General features: G+C 54.1%; 7 protein-coding genes across 7 annotated transcripts; 3 read left to right on the top strand and 4 right to left on the bottom strand.

Annotated features, from left to right (window-relative positions):
- Nucleotides 1-357: 357 nt before the first annotated feature.
- Nucleotides 358-1566, top strand: W97_07107 (uncharacterized protein; the record flags this gene model as incomplete). The annotated part of the gene is made up of 1 exon (XM_007784979.1): nucleotides 358-1566. The coding sequence occupies one exon, from the start codon at nucleotides 358-360 to the stop codon at nucleotides 1564-1566; it is 1209 nt and encodes a 402-aa protein (XP_007783169.1).
- Nucleotides 1567-4261: 2695 nt separating this feature from the next.
- Nucleotides 4262-4947, bottom strand: W97_07106 (uncharacterized protein; the record flags this gene model as incomplete). The annotated part of the gene is made up of 3 exons (XM_007784978.1): nucleotides 4262-4679; nucleotides 4735-4809; nucleotides 4832-4947. The coding sequence occupies 3 exons, from the start codon at nucleotides 4945-4947 to the stop codon at nucleotides 4262-4264; spliced, it is 609 nt and encodes a 202-aa protein (XP_007783168.1).
- A 687-nt stretch (nucleotides 4948-5634) lies between these two features.
- On the top strand, nucleotides 5635-6155 carry W97_07105 (iron donor protein CyaY; the record flags this gene model as incomplete). The annotated part of the gene is made up of 2 exons (XM_007784977.1): nucleotides 5635-5811; nucleotides 5898-6155. 2 exons carry the CDS (start codon nucleotides 5635-5637, stop codon nucleotides 6153-6155), a joined length of 435 nt encoding a protein of 144 aa, XP_007783167.1.
- Nucleotides 6156-6669: 514 nt separating this feature from the next.
- On the bottom strand, nucleotides 6670-6983 carry W97_07104 (diphthamide biosynthesis protein 3; the record flags this gene model as incomplete). The annotated part of the gene is made up of 2 exons (XM_007784976.1): nucleotides 6670-6726; nucleotides 6804-6983. 2 exons carry the CDS (start codon nucleotides 6981-6983, stop codon nucleotides 6670-6672), a joined length of 237 nt encoding a protein of 78 aa, XP_007783166.1.
- Nucleotides 6984-7378: 395 nt separating this feature from the next.
- Nucleotides 7379-8636, bottom strand: W97_07103 (glycerol dehydrogenase; the record flags this gene model as incomplete). The annotated part of the gene is made up of 3 exons (XM_007784975.1): nucleotides 7379-7563; nucleotides 7614-7994; nucleotides 8288-8636. The coding sequence occupies 3 exons, from the start codon at nucleotides 8634-8636 to the stop codon at nucleotides 7379-7381; spliced, it is 915 nt and encodes a 304-aa protein (XP_007783165.1).
- Nucleotides 8637-10143: 1507 nt separating this feature from the next.
- On the top strand, nucleotides 10144-11148 carry W97_07102 (uncharacterized protein; the record flags this gene model as incomplete). The annotated part of the gene is made up of 1 exon (XM_007784974.1): nucleotides 10144-11148. One exon carries the CDS (start codon nucleotides 10144-10146, stop codon nucleotides 11146-11148), a length of 1005 nt encoding a protein of 334 aa, XP_007783164.1.
- Nucleotides 11149-13108: 1960 nt separating this feature from the next.
- On the bottom strand, nucleotides 13109-13947 carry W97_07101 (2-deoxy-D-gluconate 3-dehydrogenase; the record flags this gene model as incomplete). The annotated part of the gene is made up of 2 exons (XM_007784973.1): nucleotides 13109-13765; nucleotides 13819-13947. The coding sequence occupies 2 exons, from the start codon at nucleotides 13945-13947 to the stop codon at nucleotides 13109-13111; spliced, it is 786 nt and encodes a 261-aa protein (XP_007783163.1).
- Between the last annotated feature and the right edge of the window lie 318 nt (nucleotides 13948-14265).

Below are 14265 nucleotides of genomic sequence, written 5' to 3'. Positions count from 1 at the left end.
GACTGAGCATGCAGCCCCTGACTGAGCATGCAGCCCCTGACTGAGCATGCAGCCCCTGACTGAGCATGCAGCCCCTGACTGAGCATGCAGCCCCTACTTGGGAAGGGCCAGGTGTTCTAGTGCCGGCGGTCAAGTTGGTGGGCTTGGGAGTGGGATATTGGCCATTATGTAGATAACCTTCGCTGAATACATGCTACGCTGAACCGCACACTCTCCGTTCGCAGCAACCTGTCGATGTTGCCAGTGTATATAGCTGGCCTCTCCAATCGTAGAATGGGAGCCTGGGGAAGCTATCAGCGATCAGCTTCAACATAACGTAGCCTGTCCAGAAAAATTCACGTCCCCAAGCACATTGTCATGTCCACCGTCACTCGAAGCTCGGCGCAGCCTCAAAAGTCTAAGCAGTCCCAAGGCGAGCCGGTAATTCCTCTTCTTGAACCGAATCAGCGAAGGACTCACCCTATATCAAAGAGCCCTCTCGCACAATCAGCACCTGCTTCAGCAACAAAGCGGAAGGCCGACACACCAGCAACATCACGAAAAGCACGATGCCTGTCGTCTTCCACCTCCCCCATAGAGTATCGACAACCTTTGCCGGAATTTGTGCCCCACGCCAGCCTTGGTGGAGCGCCACCAACAGAGTCCCACGGCAATACTCGCGCAGGAGCGCAGCCGCATAATCCCGGATGGAGTAGCGGCAAGGACCACACGAACGGCACCCATGATGATAACCGCGGCCCAACAGTACCGGCACCGGATCCTCGTAACAGGATCACATCTACCTCTGTGCGTCGTGAATCGATAGGGGCTTTGACAGTCCCGCACGCCGTTTCTACCATAGAAGTTGACCACCCTGGATACGTGGAAGAGCACCTTGCTGTGTTCGTTGACGAGATCCTCGCGTACGACGGCAAAACAGAGAATAGCGACGCTCGAGCCGTATGGGGTTTAAAGCCCCTTACCTACGCCTCCGACGTTCATGCGACAGGTCTGCTCCACGCAAGCTTAGCGAACAGAAAACTACGTCGCCGGCCTAACGAGGATCTGCGTAAAGAGAAAGAATCACGGCTTCAAAAGGCAAAGGAGCGAGCCACAGCGGCGAAGGAGAAGCATGCATCTGCACAACTCACGACCGAGCACGAAACACGACGTCTCGAAGGTGTGAACGACATAGTCGAGAAAGACCAGGTGGCTCTACAAGAGGCGGAGAGGAAGCTAGAGGAGGCGCGAAGGAAGCTGCAAGAGACGCAGCGTATTGCGCAGGTTCAAGGGAGAACTTGTCGAGAGGCGGAGGAGAGTGAAAGCCGTTTGGAGGAGGAAGCCAAGAAAGCCGTCAAGGGCAGAGACCAGGCGGAAAACGAGCTGTGTCAGATGCATCAAGACGAAGAGAGGAAGCGTAGATACGATGAAGAATTGGAAGAGCAGATCAACCGGAACAGCGACGCGACTGCCAAAACGAGGGAATGTGGTAAAGAGCAGCTCGAAATCTGTAAAACGGTACTGGAAGAACTCAAGAGGTTGAGAGAGGAACGCCTGAGGGTGGGACAGCTGATTGCCGAACCATGAGTGTCTACGCGTACCTTGTTTGGAGAGACGTCTAGATTGGGAGAATGATGCATAACTACGCCACCTATAGGACTGCACTTGAGCCTTGTACCTAGAACTGAGCAGCCGACGTGTCGAAGCGTCTATCGTGGTAGATGATAGATTGAATGGATTGCCTATGCTGAGAATTCTGGCTCGGAAGAGATGTGATCATCCTCTTGAGTGTGGACTCCCTTGCATGCGCGCTCTTCGCACGTCCAATAGATACATCTGCTTAGCGCAGGTGCAGGCGCCCCATCGCCTGCAGGTAGCTCTTCTACCGATTCCCCGTCGGCTGTGCGTCCAAGAATGGTAGTGTCCCTGTTTGCATGTGGTCAAACGGGCGTCTATCCAGCCGGCATAACCAATGGATGCACTGGGACGGTGCTTGGGATACAGGAAAGCCACCTCCAGATGCCCGTCGGATGTAACACGCGTGATGCCGGTGGTGAGGATCTATGATTGCTCGCATGCCAACCTGACCGCTATGGCAACAAGATATCCCGCCTTGTTCAGGTGCAGGTCAAGCTGGTCACCAATGTGCTGTTGTTTCCCTTCAAACACATCATCTTAATAGTCCGGTCGTAGTACTCCTTCCGCCCGCACGAGGCAGGCTCCCATCTGTCAACTCACTTTAAACTACACCCTTCTACGCTCGCATCAACCCAACCTCTTCAGCAAACATCTGTTCCTGAGCGTAGTACCATGTCCCCCGATCAGAGAAGCTCCGGAAGACTCCCCAAGCCGAAACGGTTTCACGACGAGCTGCCCAGTGAGCAGGTAACTCCCTTTATAGTCCGTAGTTTGTTTAGTGGAGATCTCACCATGTCTTACAGAGCGCTCCTCAATCAGAACCGGCGCCTGCATCGGGACAAAAACGCAAGGCTGACACAACCCAAACACCACGTAAGAAAGGACGCCCACGAACCAAGTGTTCCGCGAACTGCGGGACGAAGGTGGGCCGGTTACTTCACTGTTACACATGTCCCGCAGCATATCACCCGGAATGCTCGAACCCCCCCATGCTTCCAACGCCGTCGACCGACACGCTGTGGTGGTGTGAGAATTGTCAAGCGACGCAGTCACCACGAATGCCTTCGACACTGGGCTCCACTACGGTCTATGGACAGTCGTTAGTACGTGTTGAGTCCCACGCCAGCCGGGGATCAACACCAGCAACCGAATCTCCTAGCGCGAGTGATGAAACGACACAGCCGCATGGCATAATCTTGCCCGCAATAATCACTACGGAGAACAATGACATTCCCAGGAATGATGGTGGCGGGGACAACACGACCGGCGTGCACGATGACCACCACAGCCTACCACTGCCGATGCCGGACACTCAAGATTCGACCCCTTCTACACATGTCCGTAGTAAATCAACAGGTGCTTTCGGAGTTCCTCGTACCGTGGCTGACAACGACGTTACAATCACGGGAGATAATAAACCGAGATTCACAGATCATGAAGTTGCAGCGTTCCCTGAGGACGCGCTCCGTGCGAATGACCAAACAGAGAATGGCGATGCTCGAGCCAGTCCGAGTCTGACAACCCCTTCCTTCATTTTTGTTTTACGGGCGCTACACCGAGTCCGTGAGCAGCTGGAGGATAAAAGATCTGTTTGCCACTCTGACGAGAGTGCACGCCGAGAGAACGTTGAACAGTCCCGAGAAGCAGAAGCGCAGCTTCTAGCGATAAAAGAAGAGTGTGAGCCCGCACGTGGCCTACTTCAGAGCTTGGGGGCCAAATTAGATGACGCACGGCGTGAGGATGAAGCTGCGCAGAAAGTTGTGCAAGAGGCACAGACAAGGTTACAAGAGGCACAGACAAGGTTACAAGAGGCACAGTCAAGGTTACAAGAGGCAGAGAAGAAACGGCATGAGGTGAACGTTATCACCTTGGGTGTGGAGAGGGGCTTTAAAGACGCACAGATAAACGGAGACCGTCTGCTGAAAGGGTTTCAGAACGCTAAGAAACGAAAAGAGCAGATAACAGACGCGTTAAGGAAGATGGACGAAGAAGCTGAAAAGAAGCGGAAAATCATTGCAGATGCTGAATCACAATTAGCCAGCGTTTATGAAGAGTTGAGGAAGATATCACTGATTTTGGAAGAGGACTAGATGTCTGCAGGGTGCTTAGCTTAGAGCTAAAGAAGGTCGGGATTCTTGGAGCCCGCATTACGGGAATGAAAGCTGTTTTCAGCCAAGCCTGAGATGGAAAGTTTCCTTGCGTCTATCCAGAAGCGTTACTCGCCAGTCCCCGGAATTAGGATCTCTGTTCCGGACTAAACAAATGAATAGTCAATCTTTCTAGAGGACCAAATTGAGCCGCATCTCTGTTCTGACTATCCTGACTTCCGGAGCAATACCATCGACAACTCGACTTTGCATGTGCAGAGCGTGGACTCTTCCGCCGTTGTAGCTGTGGTACTTCAGAGTTCATCCTCTCGATCGGTGCCGCTACCCAGTTCTTCCGCACGTCCTGACCTCAACACTGCTATGTTACTTGCCTTAGACATCTTACGTATACCGTTCGCAACCAGCTTGCTGAACCAATATACGCATGCCATTAGCTCACAGCACTCCGCGGCTTGCGCGGTGCTCTTCACACAACAATCCATTCATGCACACTACTCCCACCCGAAAGAGTCTTGCCGTTTCCCCCGAACTGCTCCTCACCTCCCGGCCCAAATCCCACCTCCACTCCCCAACCCGCCCCCACCGAACCCCAAACCCCCTTTCCCCTCATTGACTGGCCTCTTCGCCACCCTCCCCTGGGCCTTGACGCCCTCTACCACTCTTTCGAGGCCCGTCTCCACGACCACGCCCCCAACAATCATCTCGCTGAGCGTCGCATGCAGCGTCTCGAAGTTGAAGATCAGGTCCAGCTCGCACACGTTCTCGAACAGACGGTCAAGTGCCTCGACGAAGACTTGGATCAGGTCGAGTAGCGCTAGGGGAGACTCGGTGGAGGTCGAGATGATGATGAAGTACAGGGTCGCGTAGTGTCGGTATGTGACAAGCGAGGGGGTGTCGTTATGGGGTTCGGAGGGGGTGGTGGATTTGGAGCTTGAGGCGAGGAGGGGTGGGAGGCTGAGGGATTCGTTAGCGGACGTGCTATCGGTCTCTTGGGGTTGGGCGAGGATACGGGAGAAAGTTGCAGGATGAGTTCGGCCGGTTAGCAACAAGGGTGAATATTTCGGAGATCAGGCGTTGTTGGACGCTGGTGTCCTGGAGTCACAAACGTATCAGCAGATTTGTCAGGCTGTGGGGGGAGCTTGGGGAGATATGCCAGCTGTGTATAGAACTTTGTTAGGCGCGGTTGGCCATTATTGTTGAAGACCAGCACCGCGTTAATCATGGCTCGGCCGTGTCTGACTGGGCAACGCACACGATGGATTCTTGCACGACCTAAACCTTCTACCTGTGTGTGACAGAGCGGATGGCGCCGGATTCTACGCAGCTGGTGTAGCACTGTTTAGCTAATTGAGCAAGCTGTAGGCGTAAGGTCGAGCCTACGTACGGACAAGGTTCTTTGGAAGAAACCAACAGGATTCTTAGGCTACGATATTGAGTCGTCCGAGGTCTAGAATGTGCAAGACTCTATCGTGCGCACCTGCATGGAAGGTTGCTCCAAGTACGTTGAATGTTCATCACGCTTGTGGCACGTGTCGACGGGAGTAAGTAATGATTACGCGGGGGAGAGAGGGGCCCAAGCTCCTCCACAGCACCGCCTTAAAGCTTTCGCATCAACAGTCAACACCATCCTTCCACTTGACAGTTCTTCCACTTCTCAGAGCCTGAACCGTATCTAACTCACCACCTGAAGCAACCCGCCGCCTGCGAAATGATAATCAAGGCCCCAATCGCCCGCGCTTTGCGAAGCACCCTTCGCCGGACGAATCTCCGCACTTCCCCGAAACCTGTGGTCCAGCAAACCTTCATACAAAGATCTAAGCTCCATAACCACGCCGCTGTACCGCTACGCTATGCAGCTCTATCTGCCTCACGAAGCTTTCACAGCTCCTCATCGAGCTACTCTGGCATAATGCCCGATGCCGAAGATCCGAAGCCACCAGAGCCTGAGCCGCAAGAAGAGGCCACCAAACCCACGGACATCTCGTATGAGGAGTTCAACGAGTACGCGGACCAGCTATTCGAGACGTTGCAAGGGAGGCTCGAGGACATGCAGGAGGCGGATAACAGTCTGGAGGTGGAGTATGCTGTACGTCTCACGTCACAGCTTCAGCATGCCAACAGGCAGCCCTTGTAAGCAACGTTTGCGATTCCAATCCGCTAACTCAAGGACAGGCTGGCGTTATGACAGTCGAGATCCCCAACAAGGGGACCTATGTGCTGAACAAGCAGCCGCCCAACAAGCAGATCTGGCTCAGCTCGCCTATCTCGGGCCCGAAGCGATTCGACTGGGTCGTCTTTGGCGAATCGATGGATCAAAAGGAGGGCGGTGGCACCGGCGACTGGATCTACCTGAGGGACGGGTCCTCGTTGACCCAGATCCTGAGAAAGGAGATTGGAGTCGAGGTGGGCATGACTCCTGACGTGGAGTAACGGTGACGGCAGGACGAGGCACTGACAAAAGCTCCAGCTGTTATTTGTCTAACGGCATTTGCACTGGAGGTAGCCGTTGCTGGGGCCGTCAAAGGTACTAGCTTAGAGAATGACATAATGGCTCAAACGACGAACAAGGCAACGTAGTAAGCATGGTCATTCACCACTAACCAGCGAGCTGTTACACTGTCGCATGCTCCTCACTCCTTCTGCCACTCCTCTATCCGGAACTACCTATGGCCCACAACGCCCACTGCCTGCGCTTCTTCCGACGACTCCATGCCGCGGGCCTGTTCGTATGGAACCTCCTCCACTGGGCTTTCGATAGCTGGTCACATCTCTCTGGCGTCCATACGCTGGGCGAATAGCCTCTCCATTCTTATTGTTTCGCAGGTTCGTGAGCCCCGATGGGGCAGCATCTCGGTGACAGCCAGTCACTCCACGCTTCTCATGGCGACTTCCGACCGGTCGCATGGCTTTTCTCTCCACTGAGACACTTAGCGATTATACCCCATCACACCGCCACCGCAACCGGTTGCGCATCAGGTCCATCGTCTTTCGGCAGGTCGTCCTACAGATCCCCCATCAGCATCCTGCCCCGTCCTGGTATCCCTCCGTTTGCATCCCACCAACTTGTGTCGCACTCACCATCTCGAAGATCACCCTGATCATCAAGCTGCAGCTCGGGCAGACTGCAACATCTTCGCCGTCCCGCAAGTCTCCAATCGAAATCTCGAATCGGTCGCCGCACGGGCACGGGTAGTGGTAGATTTGGAGCGTCGGGTCGTATGTCATGTCCTCGATTTCGATTTCGTCATACATGGACATTTTCGCGGTCTACGGGTGGTGAGCTTTTGTGCGAGGTGGGATTCTGGCGGTGGAGCGAGACTTAGTGGGGTTGTGGTTGGAAAAAAAGTTCGGGGGCGCGGGAGAGGCTGAGGCACGTGATCAACTGCTTGCCAAGTCGCTGCAATTCATCAACTTCAGAATCATCAACTTGCTAGAGTGCCGATATCTTGCGAAGTGAACAAATGATATTATTAAAACACACGATAACCAAAAGTGAGGAGTCGAAAGGGCAGTACGACTCGTCCATTGCTACACCTCTAGACTTCTAGTCCGAGACGCCGCCTAGTCCGTAACTTCTGCACAACAGAGAAAAGATGCAGGCTACGTCAGCATGGCATACCACAATGCTCCCAATGAATCAAGACCATAAATTTCTACTGCTTGTCCGGGAAGCCAAAGTCAACGCCAAATGCAGGATAGACGAATCTCGTAACACCCTTCTTCTTGTGTATGCTCTCCAGAGATTCCATGTCCGACGAATCGAGCTTGATGATGTTCTTGTTCTCTTCGATCCTGGACGGCGTCACAGATTTCGCCAACACGGAGCTCCCTCGAGCGACTGCAGCGATTAGCTTACGCCAGGACACAAGAAGACGTGGGAGCCCTTACTATGATAGCTCAGCAAGACGCATCCAACAGAGACCTTGTGCTTCTTCGCAACCTCCTGCACGACCTCTTCCTTGAACAGCGGGCTTCCGGTACTACCCAGCGGGCTGTACGCGGTGATGTGGATGCCCTTGGACTTGCAGAAATCGACAATCTCTTGCTGTGGTAGGTACGGGTGGTTCTCAATCTGGTTGACAGCAGGAGTGACGCTGGCGTGCGGAAGGAGCTCCTCGAGGAACTTGACGCTGTAGTTTGCGACGCCGATGGCCTTGACTTTTCCGGTTGACAGTAGCTTCTCCATCGCCTTCCATGTGTCGATGTGGCTCCAGGACTCGTCGAGATCGCGAGAACCGTCGGGGAGTTTGGGGAACTTTGGGTCGTTGCCTGTATGAAGTGTAAGTGGCTGTTACTTTACCCTATGTCTAAGCAGAGTCTCTTAGAGTTGCTCAGGCGACGAGAGGGCTATTCAAGCGGTGTTCAACTCGAAGGTCATGATCAGAGCTGGAGTCAAGACAAGGCTCTCAGAGCATAAGCCACCACAAGTGACGACCGGACTCATAGGAGAGCCTCAGATCTAAATCTGCCACGCGAGCTCTGAGGATGAAGAACAGATTCCCAGCTGGGCCGGTGATCTTCAAGCCTCAACACAGGCCCATCCTGTGGTACGTCAGACTTACCGTTAGGATTCATCGGACACGGCCAATGCATCAAGTAGAGGTCTACATAATCCAGTCCTAGAGCTTTCAGGCTTAAATCGAGATTCTCCTCCACCCTCGAGTGGTATGTACACCACAGCTTCGTTGTGACGAAGAGGTCTTCCCGCTTGACACCAGATGCAAAGGCCTCCTTAAGCCCTTCGCCGACCTCGTCCTCGTTACCATAGACATATGCACAGTCGATGTGCCTGTAGCCAACAGAGATGGCGTGCGAGACCGCCTTCTTCACCTCACCAGGTGCAGACTGCCATGTTCCGAGCCCGAGTGCAGGAATGGTGGTACCGGTATTGAGAGGCAGTGAAGTGTCCATTGTGGGTTTAGGATCGAGAATTTCTTTTGGTGTCTGCTTGAGCATGAATTTTGCAAGAGTTGGATTCATCGCGGGAATCCAGCCGTCTTCAATCACGCGCAATGTCGGCGATTGCTTCAGCAGCTACAGAAAAACGTCGCCAAATTACCCCCGCCGTCATCCCGCAGCACACGGCTGTAGAAACACCGAACCAGCGAGCATCGGAGATGTGGTTCCGTCCGGAAAACCACAGCGCCCATAGAGGGGCCAAGGCTCATACAAAATAGCCGTGGCCACGCAAAAACTACATTAAGTCTACCACACACTCAACGATGCAACTATACGGACATGTTAATATCGGAATTATCGCTTTTCTATCCTTTCTATATACAGTCGAACTCTTAAACTAGTTCATCAAGTTTTGGGCATGATGGATAAGTAATAAATATAAGGTAGGTCAGTATGAGGCGGGCTGTCTTCGGCCATTTGGCGTGGGCGTCACTTTTCCGTGTGAGCCTTGGGCCAAAGGCGGGCCAAAAAGAGTTTCTTTTGGTGTCTTACGGAGCATGAGCTTTCGCGAGAGATGTATTCATTGCGCCGGCGGGGAGACAGCTGTCTTCAATGTTTCTGAACTATGCCGTCGGTGACTGCTTCGCTGTCGGCTCACAACATCATCAAACAACCCCGCCGTCATCCCCGCGTTTTCTCGGCAGCGGAACCACCGATGGGACCGAGCGCCGGAGTTGAGCCGCGACGCTGTCCGGCCCGCAAACCACAAGGCTCATTCCCCGTGGAGGGGCTGCCGCATCTGCCAGAAGGAGTATATCTCGCCGACATGTTCCAAGATCGTGTATCCAGACGTCTGTTCAACGGCCATGCAATGGTTCAAAGGTTAGAAGACCCTTGGCGGAACCCTGGATCGACGCGGACTGCCTTCCGCAGGCTCCACCTGCATGGAGTGCTCAAAGTTCTTCCAGAACCATGTCCAACGCTTCAACGGTCTGCCCAACTTGACGCAAGCACTCCGACGCCATGAACCATTTTTGCCCTTTTGAGGAGACCTGCACCGAGTGTTGTGCCGACGCGTCCAGGTTTTGCCCTTGTAGACTCAATCAAGCAGCCATGTGCCATGGAAGTTGATGTGCTGGGCGCCACCTGGACCAGTCGTACGCGTCGGGTCTCACCATGTCAGGGTAGGCTTTCGAAGGTGTGGGGTTCTCGAAGCCTTTTCTTTTTTCTGCTTTGAGCAGTGCTCTGTCAAGGTCCGGTGATTCACGCTCTCCACCGTTGTGAAATCGACACACTGTTTGCCTGTCCTGGCCACCGTTCGCTTAGACAGTCAGTTACACGCGAAGCACTACAAGTGAAGCAGAGCAGCATAGTTGAAATACCATCTGCTCGCTCATCCGTTCCTGCCATCTCCATCTAACCTTCTTCCACACACTGTCCCTCCATATTCCAGTTTCAAACATTAGACTCTCCGAAGATACCCAACCTTCATTCACCATAGACTTTTGAGACGCTCAAAATGGCACCTGCACCCATTTTCGAGCAGCCCAACGTTGCTGAGCCTTTCAACAACCATCGCGATGGCCTTGCTCTCGAGGCCACATCCGATGACATCGACCAGGTCAATATCCTCAAGTCTGCCATGAAAGTCAAGCAGGGCACTGCCACCCAGGAGGAGAAGGACATCTACGAGAAGTCCCAGTTCGATGCCGAGAAGGACAAGGCGCAGTTCCGTCAATACGAGGACGCCTGTGACCGCGTCAAGAACTTTTATCGCGAGCAGCACGAGAAGCAGACCGTGGCCTACAACCTCAAGGCACGAAACAACTTTCGGTTCAAGACCCGCGCCGAGATGACCATCTGGGAGGCCATCGAGAAGCTCAACACCCTCATCGACGAGTCTGATCCCGACACCTCCCTCTCTCAGATCGAGCACCTGCTCCAGTCCGCCGAGGCCATCCGCCGCGACGGCAAGCCCCGCTGGATGCAAGTCGTCGGCCTCATCCACGACCTGGGCAAGCTCCTCTTCTTCTTCGACGCCCAGGGCCAGTGGGACGTCGTCGGCGACACTTTCCCCGTCGGCTGCGCCTTCGACGAGAAGATCATCTACCCGGGTACTTTCAAGAACAACCCGGACTCCAACGACCCGATCTACAGCACCAAGTACGGCATCTACACGCCCGGCTGCGGCATCGACAACGTCATGCTGTCGTGGGGCCACGACGAGTACCTCTATCATCTGTGTAAGGATCAGTCTAACTTGCCGGAGGAGGCGCTCGCTATGATCCGGTACCACTCCTTCTACCCATGGCACAACCAAGAGGCCTACATGTGGATGATGAACGAGAAGGACGTCAAGATGCTGGAGGCTGTACGTGCCTTTAACCCGTATGATCTTTACAGCAAGAGCGATGAGGTGCCCAAGGTCGAGGTGCTTAGGCCTTATTATGAGGAGCTGCTTGATGAGGCGTTCTTTGACCATGAGAACGGCATTAGGGGACGGGACAGGAAGCTGAGGTGGTAAGAGAAGACGAAGAAGGGGTGGGAGATCTGGACATTCGATTGCACATGCATTTAGCGGATCTTGGTTCGTAGCGGGATTTCGATTTAGTCGGCATAAAGCCGCGATCGAGGAGTTCTGGGGATATGCCACACTTCGTGCTGATGGTTGGCGCGCCGGTATAGAGCACTTCCTACACAAACAATCCTTGGTGGCTCGGTGAAAGTAAAATATCATCGTCAAGTGACCAGATTATCACCAAGGTACCCCGGATTCTCAGAAAGACGTCGACAAGACAACAATGCTCCGGCCACACAGCAGGTATTGAAGCTGTTCACGCCAACAGCTCTATAAGATACTCACGATAGCCGTTTCGGCTGGCTAGATTGCCGACTAAGCCATAACGCCATCCCTCGATCCTCCCTTCACCTTGTGTCTCGTCCTACTTCACATCCCGTCTCCACCGACTCGACCACCTCTACCCTTGCACGTTGAGACCGGACATCTTCCCGCGAGCTGCGATCTGCAGAGAGACCGAGAATTGTTCCGCGGGTCACCTTGACTTCCCTTTTTTTTCCTCACCAACGCTCATGCAAGTCATGGAAAGCGCGCGGGCCGAGGAAGGGCCGAGAAACCTTTATCGTACCCTCTCTTTCTTGCAAGTAGCCTAGAAGGCACAAGTAACTTGCCAAGTACCGCCGTTTCTGGATGGAAGACGGCGTAAATCTTCAGAAAGATGGCGCTTGCTGCCAGTATCGCGAACAGGTTCAAAGTTCACGATGCGGTACAACGTGTAGTACTTTCTCTTGCAATTATCCAAGCAGTTCTTGCTCAAAATTCGTTAGAGCCGTCGAGATGACTACAAATGAAAGAGCAACGGAATTTACACAAGTCTGGAGTCTCTTGACAAGACTCCTCGCGCCATCACCTCGTGAACTCCAACCGCACTTGGTTTGGTGGTCGTGTCGTGGGCATAGAGACGCGGACTTCGACACCATGAGCATGCAAGAGCAACTCGTTCCCACCGATTTAAAGCTTCTCAACGCATAGCCGATAGCTGGTTGAGACCGTATGGCATGGGTGCTGCATCCGAAGACTAAGTAATGATACAAATGATGTGGCATCGGTTTGAAGCAACCTTGAGTTATAAGATTCATCACGTCAGGGGACTCGTGCCCATCTTGAATCCGGTCATCATTGGCCACAGCGCGATCGTGAGATGGTCGGACAGAACAGCAAGGATAGGCGACCTGTCTCTCTCTCTCTCCTGTAGTTTCACGTTTCATTCAATAAAGAACGGATCTCAAAAGCGCGCTATCAACGTTGCCATGTTTCTCAAATTGCCAATTTTGTTCGCGTTACCAGTTTCGTTTACACGACCAATCTGCTCAGTTCACGATGACCAGCGACGCAAAAGATAAGACAACTGCAATTCGAGGCAAGCGACTGTAATCAACGCACCCGCAGGTCCCCTCGGTCCACCGGCCGGGCCTACATCTTGCCACTCAATTGGCCGTTTCCACTGTGCGCAACTCGCCGTATTCGGACAAGGAGGGTTCGTGACTTTCGGACGAGGGGTAGTCGCGAATTGCGGGCGAAGGGGAGTCATGAATTCCAGGGCGGTGTTCACAATCGGGTGAGCGACGTACTCCGATCTGGCCAGCATTGCCCACATGAAAGCCAGTTTCACTGTCAAGAGCCGAGAGCTCGGCTCTAGGGGAGGAGACTGCACTCTTATGTTGTGAATTTTCCTGTAGTATAGCACGGCTGTGGGGCGGCCCGTTTTTGTGATTATCTCTTTGCTGAGCGAGTTTGCATGCATAGGAAGACCTAGATAGAGAGCCCCTGAACCAATATAACCTTTAGACGCTAGCGTGTCCTGAGACTCTGGACAACGCAATCCTCATTCCTCTAGGTCCTAGATCTATCCAACCACCCGTAACACCTATTCACACATATGCCAAACCCACCAAGACCCCCCTCGTCACCTCCCCATCCACCCCCCATCAATCGTCAACACCTCCCCCGAAACATACCCACTAGCTCTACTTGCCAAATACACTACGCTCCCCTTAAAGTCCTCCGGCCTTCCCCACCTCCCCGCCGGAATCCTGGCCAAAATACTCGTCGCCCGCTCCTTATCCTGCATCAGCGCGATATTCATCTCCGTGGCAATATACCCCGGCGCTACCGCATTGACGCTAATCCCTTTCCCCGCCCACTCGTTGCTCAGCGCCTTGGTTAGCTGAGCCACCCCGCCCTTGCTCGCCGCGTACGCCGGCACCGTGATGCCGCCTTGGAACGACAGCAGCGAGGCGATGTTGATGATGCTACCGCGCCGGCCGTGTACGTCAGGTTGCCGGGCGAGCATGTGTGCCCCGACGTCGCGGCACAGCGTGAAGACAGTCGTGAGGTTTACTTGCAGGACTTCGTTCCAGTCGGCGTCGGGGAATTGGTGCGCGGGGTGCCGTCGCTGGATCCCGCCGCAGTTCAGGAGGATGGAGATGGTGTGGCCGTCCGCTGTTATGCGGGGGACGAGGGAGGAGATGGAGGCGTTGTCGGCGAGGTCGGCGACGTAGATGGCGGATTTGCGGCCCAGGGCCTCGATTAGGAGTTTGGTTTCTTGGGAGGCTTCGGAGCGCTGAGACAGATTGTCAGTTGCTGTGATGTACTGTGGACTGAGAATTTACGCACCTGAACAAGCAGGACGTCTGCGCCGGCTTCTGCCAGGGCGACGGCCATGGCTTGTCCGATGCCTCGAGTCCCTCCTGTTACGAGAGCCGTTTGGCCTTCCAGAGAGAATAGTTGCTGTACTGACGCCATTGCTGGAGGTTGGGGAGAGAGCTGTTGCTGGACCTGTTGGAGCCGCGAAGAAGCCATGTGCTATCGCCAGTCCCAGACCTTCCGCGTCATGAGTTTTATGCCATCCGGCTCAGCAAACATCCTAGAAAACATTGGCGAGACGTTAACTCCGGCCCCGCCGAGAGGTCTCCATGGGGAAAGCTGTCGGGGTGCCAGATGCGGCAATTGGCGTGAATGGGTCGTGCGCTTCGGCGTCTGATGCGCCGGGGAAAGATGGAGATCAAATGCCGACCTCAGGGAACTTTTGCATTCGTCCAGCTCGTCCGAAGCACGTCGGCC

This window comes from Coniosporium apollinis, assembly GCF_000281105.1.
Source record: "Coniosporium apollinis CBS 100218 chromosome Unknown supercont1.37, whole genome shotgun sequence".
In the NCBI taxonomy this organism is placed as follows: domain Eukaryota; kingdom Fungi; phylum Ascomycota; class Dothideomycetes; genus Coniosporium; species Coniosporium apollinis.
The sequence above is the reverse complement of the archived record's forward strand: the minus strand, read 5'-3'. Positions and strand labels throughout refer to the sequence as shown.